This window comes from Phalaenopsis equestris, unplaced genomic scaffold (assembly GCF_001263595.1).
Source record: "Phalaenopsis equestris unplaced genomic scaffold, ASM126359v1 Scaffold000513, whole genome shotgun sequence".
In the NCBI taxonomy this organism is placed as follows: domain Eukaryota; kingdom Viridiplantae; phylum Streptophyta; class Magnoliopsida; order Asparagales; family Orchidaceae; genus Phalaenopsis; species Phalaenopsis equestris.
In genome coordinates this window covers 2455436-2463070 of record NW_018164953.1, presented here as the reverse complement: position 1 = coordinate 2463070, position 7635 = coordinate 2455436, and the positions used below count along the sequence as shown (strand labels likewise).

Sequence of the window (7635 nt, the reverse complement as noted above, 5' to 3'; positions counted from 1 at the left end):
AAAAATATATCCAAATAAAATGAACTAGCATGCTGTATCCTCCATTTAACCGAGCAAGAGGAGGCTCGACAGAGAGAAAACCTCAGGAAACCAGGGCATAGGAAAGAAAGGGAAGAAGAGGTACCTCCTCAATGCAAACGTAAAACACAACAACACAAGAAACTACCTCAAAGAAATGCTCTCCCAGAAACTCCCTTTCCAATCCCCCCCCAGCCAAAATTTCCACTCCTCTCAGAAAAACTTTTCTCAACAATAACCCTCAAAATTTCAAAAGGAACTGTGTTTATAGACAGAGAATAGAGGAGAAGAGAAAGAAGACCACCCCCCAGTCACCCCTTGAACCCACGACACTCGAATCGGGGCAAAAAGAAAAGGGCACGCTCCCTGCTCACAGAGGGCGAAGCCACCGAAGCCTCTCGGACCGAGCAACCGAAAAATCTCGGACCCAGTAGCAGCGAGGGAAGCATCAGGAAGAAGAGAGGATATTGTCGTTCAAGTGTACCAGAGAACAATCTTCCCAGAGTCAAACTACCAAGAAAAGGAAAAACCACAGCTTAAGGAGACTGACACGGCTTCGGGAAGGATGGCCGCGAGCAGCAGAATGTCAGGCAAGGACGAACGAGGTCAACCTTCTCTCGCGCGGAGGAGGAAGAGTTTGGTCGGCTCGAGAACGAGAAAGGGAAAGGGCTAGGCACGCGAACGGGAGAAGGAACGAGATAGTGAAAGAGCCAGACACGCGAACGGGAGAAAGAAAGGAGACAGAGCTCGGGTGCATGCGTTAGAGGAGTTAGGGCTTAAAGAGGAAAGGGGGAAATTGGTTTAAGGATTAATTAATATATATATAAATATAAATATATATATATATATTGATATATATTAATTAAAACACAATTTACTCGCGCGCGGCAACGCGACAAAATGGGTGTCCTCCCCGGGCAAAATCGACGTTCTAGACGCGTTGGCGCAGTCCGTTTCGTCATCCGGGGTCGCTCGGACGACGTCGCCGACAATCGGGTTAAAAACGCGTTAAAATTCAAATTTTACAAAATTTTGATCTACGATCGATCGTTTCAAAAGGTTAACTCGAGCATTCGAAAAGTAACAGTGCAAATGAAGCGAATTTGAGGCGATCGGACGCGCCGACTTTCCGAATTGCGAAGTTTGTGCGCGCGGGAGTGCGAATTGTGCAAAAGGCCACCCTAAGGCTCAGGAAGGTCCTATAGGGAATCCCTTTTGGGTTTGTTCATGTTGGTTTCACCCTTCTAAATGCTATAAGTTGACACCACACATGCGAAACCACAAAAGAGGACAGAGGTGGGTTGAATTTCTAGAACAAGGCGGGTCCCATTTCTAAGGTTCTAAGATAGTCGAAGGGAGGTCCCTAAGGCTAGATCCTAAATCCTAAGAGGAAGACTAGACCTCACCAAAAATGAGTTCAACAGTTATCCAATGCAGAAAATCTATAGTTTAGTAGTTTACTGTAAGTTTTAGGTTTGCTTGCCACTGAAACACCGAAGCCCAGTACACCCTTCTGCTATGAAAATGGATGAATGCAAACAGACTTTGTTAATAATGATACTGTTGATTACTCCTATAATTAGTTGCATAATTGATAAAAAAAATTGTATCTGATGGGGAAAGAGAAGAAATATAACTAGGAAAGTTTATAGAGATGGACTAAGGTGAATGGCGTATGATAAGGATGACATAAAATGTATTTTTGAAGCATATTCCTTTTTGTTGCTGTGGTATAATAAGAACAAAATAGAAGAACTGTTGCTCCAGTGGCTTTTATTTTCTAGTTGGCTATACTTTTTGTTTAGAACATATATGAACCATATGATCGACTTTTGGACCATTTTTTCTCGAACTGAAAATCAAATTACATGAGAAATTTGAATACTAATGTGTAGTTTTATCTATGATCACATTATATTTATTGATTTTTTTTTCTATATTTACTATTCATTGAAGGTTAGGGTTGTGGATGGTGCATCGCCCTCCTTATACACTCTTTGCCGGTCTTGGATACAGAGTGGGTTGACTCAAGAAACTCATGTATGCTACTACGCTAATATCCTTCAGGATGGAAATTTGGTTACAACTTCCCTTTTCTGAAGTTGAATTTCATGCTGAATTCTTTCTTAAGCGTTATTTGTACTAGTCTGATTGCAATTATCTCCACACAAGTATCTTCGCCATGCGATTCTTGGCTTGGTATATTTCAAAACTATCCTTCCCTTTGCAGGACAGTAAAGGCACATTCCCTAATTACTTCTAGTTGGGAGCACTCCTCTTTGTTTTATATCATTGTTTACTTTAATCGGCACTTCCATTAAGTGAATTTTAGGTTTTTAGGCTGTTTGGTGAACAGAGGTTGATGACATCAGCAATCTGTATTAATATTTGACAATCAATATGACATCTATGTTTATTGCCGCTGTTTCTAATGAGTGAATGACTTGTTTATTCTCCTGAATATGCGTTGCTTCTCTTGTAATCATAAAAAGTATATATCTTCCTGAATATTTTAGCATATAGCTAAAATTTGCCGCTGTTTTGCTTTTATATTAGATTTCATGTTTTTTGTGTTTCTGTCGTTGACCATCTTGATGAACTTTTACTTGGAGGCTGATCCAATCAGCATTTGCTTTATTGAATGTAAGGGGCAATTTGCGATCACTTTTAGTTTTTAGTTTTTTGTTTTTGATTTGTTTTGTTAATGCTTGAAACAAATATGTTTGTTATGTTAGAGCATGGTTAGTTGTTTTTAAAAACACTCAAAACATCTTTTTTGTTTTTTGAGTGTTTTTAAAAATGAAATACAAAAGCATGAAAGGATGCACTAAATAAATATATTTTCAAAATAAAAGCAAATAAATAAATAAAAACAAAAATGATCCCAAACAAGTCTTAAGCGTCAGTTTAATGCCTTTTGTTGCTGAGGAATAATTCTCTGAATTCCTGAAAAGTGCAACTGTAAGTGTATTTCCTTAAATAGATGTTATGGAGTCGTTATTAGATTTTCTAGTGTCTATCTCTTCTAATTTGCTCTTCTACGAATTGCCTCCAGTGTTTGTTCTTTGTTGTCAAAAGCTTGGTGAAATTGGAACCCCTCTGTCTTTGCCTTTTCAAGTGAAATCAAATTTAACTATTTAGTTTTGATTGAAAGCATGCACATGAATAAAATTTATTACGATATATGTTTTGATTTAACTTGAATCATAATTTTAGAGAGCCGTATTTTGCTTTGAAATTGGCTTGAAATATGCTTGGAATTCACTTGAAAATGGCCCAAGTTGATATGTTTACTGATAATTTGACTAAAAGTTTCTGAGCGAAATTTCAGTCTTCAATACTAAAATTTCTTTTGCCATTCAAGAAAGCAGTAGGCAGCAAAATGCTATATTCTATGAATCCTAAGTGCAGTTCGAAAATTCAAATTTCTAGCTTACAATTTTTTTCTTAACATAAGATTTTTATATATTTTTTTTCAATTTGTGGAACATCCTTAGACTAAAGACACATCTTTAGTATTTGAAAGCTAATAAAATTATATGTGTAATATCTAAATCTTATCTATTGATAAAACCAACATCTAACTATCTTCAATTACAATAATAACACTTAAAATCTCAAAGAGCACAACAAACCCCGACCCATATTTTTGGTTTTCTTTAAATTCTTAATGTGCTGATTGTGGCATGCACAAATACATGGACTTGTCAATACAGTTTTTGGGTAAGGTGTTAGATATATAAATAAGAAAATTTTGGGTGGTCTGACCGTTATTTTCCTACTTATGTATAATGCCACTTGACATAATGAAGTATTTGACATAAAATACTCCAGCTCGTGATTTGATTTATTGTGAGAGATTTCATTTAGATCGTTTAGATGTTTTCCATTTCTATTTCCCATCATTTAGTCGATACAGTTTTCTAATGCTCGCGGCCTCATACTCCTTTTTGTGGTGGCCAATTCTTAGACTTCAAAGCTAGATGATCCAGCTGGAATTTATCTTTTTTCCTTCCTGAATAAGTGATGATCATCTACAAGTCTCTTTACTCGACTAAAGTTAAAATTGGCTTTATATCAGCTTAGTTTTATGATAAATTATGTTTACATACTATATAAACATTCATAACAGTTCTGGATTCAGAATTATTATTGATGAAAGGAAAACAATTTAAAATTCTTTCTATGCCTTTACTCGCTACCATTTAGGAAGAGAATTGGCTTAAGATTTGACTGTTTTAGTACTGTAGTTCCCTTTGCCATGCACTGATTTTATTTATTTTAAGATTGTTAGTACACGTCTAGATTTTGACAGTTTTGCTTTTATAAAAATTTGTATTATATTGGTCATTGTCTAGATTTCTATGCATAAACCATTACGGAAATGACTTGTCTGGCTGTTCGTACCAGTATGGTTTAGGAATGGTGATGTTAGCAATGCTAAATCAAAGCTAGTTTTTTAAACTAATTGTTGTATTAACTTAGTTTTGATTACTGGACCTTGCATAAACCCTAATAGCTTCTGGATATCTCAGGGCTGCCACTTGTCTTGTGTTTAGTCAAGCATCTATGATAGGAATCATAAATTATGGAATTTCCAATTGGGACTTAGAATACGTGTGATTAAGTTTACCCATCAATTATGACCAAGGGAAGAAACCACTATGGAGTGTAGGGCCTTTAGGCTGGCCCATTCTGAAATGAGGGTCTGTTTATCAGGCTTTTCAGGTCTAAAATGATAAGATATGAATTTGGTTGGCATACTGTTGGACATGCTTTTATTTTTTCATTTTTGAAGCCTTTTTTTTTTTTTTTTTTTGCACTTCAATTTGCATGAGTGGGCTAGCCGCTAAATTGAGTACTCTATTCTGCTTTTACTCCATTGAACTATGTTAATGTGGTCTGTTTCATCTCATGCAGTCCAATGTTGGTGAAGCTATAAAGCTACTTCCCAAACCACTTCCTCCATCTATTGTCAAAGAAATGTTGAACAAGAAGGTAGACGATACGGTTGATGAAGATCTTCAGGAAGATGAGGTAAGTTTAGTTTTTTCTCACTTTTCTATAATGACTATTGAAGAAGATCACTTCTCTCGATTTTTTTCATTATCTAATTAAGATTTTAATTCAAATTTGCTTGTAAAGGATCAGTTTGTTCTTGAAATGTGGGGTTATAATGAGCACAACTTTTATTTATTTATTTATTTATTTATTTATTTATTTATTTATTTATTTTTAAAATAGGACCGCCCTAAGGCACTCTATGATGAGATACAATGCAGTCTAATGAATTTAAAAATATGCTATGCAAAGAATATGATCTAACTACAATTGTTTAAAAGCAATTAATGAAATCTTAATAAATTCTATAAAAAAGAAACCTAAATCTTTAAAATGGAAGCATATTAAGGAACTTAGAAATGAATAATTTTCAAATCAGCTGTGGAGAATCATGAAAGTTTTGATATTATCAAGGGAAATAGATTGATTTTGAAGGGTTTTGATTTACCCTGTAGCAGAACACTTCCACTAGAGATGCAATTGTACCGTGTTTCCTTGATGACTTGGAGTTTAGACCTATGGGCAATGGATTCTTATGCTATGTTTCATTTGAAGCTATTGAAAGCAACTTTGTAGGGTGGAAGTTGATGGAATTAAGAAGATAAAGAGGACAAAAGAAAGTGAAGAACCGAAAGATAGAAGAATTGATATGTGATTTACGAACACCTCTATGCTTTATTCTTGTATCAAACAAGTGAAAGCTGATGAAGTACATATCGATGACACAAAATAGCATGCGCCATGGCGCATGGTGCAGCACGATGCACGCTCGGCGCCATTTGCATGGTACGACGGTGCATCAAAATGGCACGCGCTAGTTGCATCATGTATGAGCAATCACGCATGATGCATCGCCCTCATGGTGCATGATAAGTTGTTTTTTTTAAAATTTAATATGAAAAAAAAAGAAATATTTACATACGTAAAATTTAATTCTTATTAATTTGTATATCTAACATCTAAAATTTAATATTTATTTATATAACACATCAGAATATTAATACTATTTTTTAAAAAATTAGAATACACATTTTTCATGAATATGATTTAATGTGATTATGTTATATAAGTAAATATTAAACTTTAGGTGTTGAATATTTAAATATATAAGTCTTTTGTGTTATGTATGTAAATTTCATAATACATAAGAATCTACCCACTTTCTGTCTTTTATTATCACGACCCGATCCTGAGCTTGGAATTTAATCAAGACAGAAACAAACAGTCGAACAATGTGAACTAAATTTTATGTATATATCTATAATCTAACAGATGAAAGAGTCACTAATTAAATTAAATTAAAATATTATACTTAAAATTACCTCATTACTGATTATCTGCATCTTATGAACTTTTTCTCTTTTATCGCACATTTTTAAATCACTTAATTAAACTTGAAATATTAGTTTAAAATAACTGTGAGCTTAACAAGCCAGTGAGTATTCATATTCTTAAACTACAACAATACAAGGAAAAAGAAAGCTAACTGTAAGTCAGTTAAACTTTTAATAAATTAATATAAACATTTGACATGTTATTTAATGCATTACTATATCAATATCATACTAATGTCATTTTATATATGTGCAACTGTCGTAGGAACACCGTATAAAAATTATGTAAATTAAGTCACATCAATATCAATTTTCTTTTATATATACATGCACATTTAACCTAGTGTTTTCCCACTAGTACTATCAATGGGTGATTTCAACATAATCAGTCATGCACATACAAATATTTTATTAAATTCATTATTTACTAAAAATATATTTCATTCACATTTGCATATCAGACAATATACTTATAATGTTTTGCACACATATCATTCTTACAATACAACAACAACAACAACAACAACAAAGCCTTAATCCCACTATGTGGGGTCGGCTACATGAATCCTTTTTCTCCATTGCGTCCTATTTAGTATCATATTTTCATTTAGTTCTAGTAAATTAAGATCATTTTTAATACAATAAGCCCAAGTCTTCCTAGGTCTACCTCTGTTTTTCTTAACACAAGTCGAATTTAAAACATCTACTCTCCTAATCGGATCATCTAATGGTCGACGTTTAATATGACCAAACCATCTAAGACGACTTTCTCTAATTTTGTCTGTCACAGGAGCTACACCAACCCTATCACGAATATATTCATTCCGCATTTTGTCTCTAAGTGTAAAGCCACTCATCCACCTAATCATTCTCATCTCGGCAACACTTAACTTATTATTATGCTTCTCTTTTAAAGGCCAACATTCAGCGCCATAGAGCATTGCAGGTCTCACCACCATCTTATAAAATTTTCCTTTCAGTCTTAGCGGTACTTTTCTATCACACAAAAGGCCCGAAGCATTCCTCCACTTCAACCAACCAACTTGAATTCTACTATTAACATCCCCATCTATATCACCATCGCTTTGAACAACGGACCCAAGATATATAAATCGTTCACACCTAATAATAAGTTGATCACCCAAAGTCACACTTTTGTCACTAGAGCTATTACTACTAAAATTACATTCCATGTATTCAGTTTTAGTTCTACTTAAACGAA

General features: G+C 34.3%; 1 protein-coding gene across 1 annotated transcript in view; it reads left to right on the top strand.

Annotated features, from left to right (window-relative positions):
• Nucleotides 1-7635, top strand: part of LOC110028496 — a 67974-nt gene that overhangs the window by 48314 nt on the left and 12025 nt on the right. The window contains exons 6-7 of the mRNA XM_020730363.1: nucleotides 1975-2058; nucleotides 4939-5055. Coding sequence (XP_020586022.1) covers nucleotides 1975-2058; nucleotides 4939-5055 — 201 coding nt within the window. The remainder of the gene's footprint in view (nucleotides 1-1974; nucleotides 2059-4938; nucleotides 5056-7635) is intronic.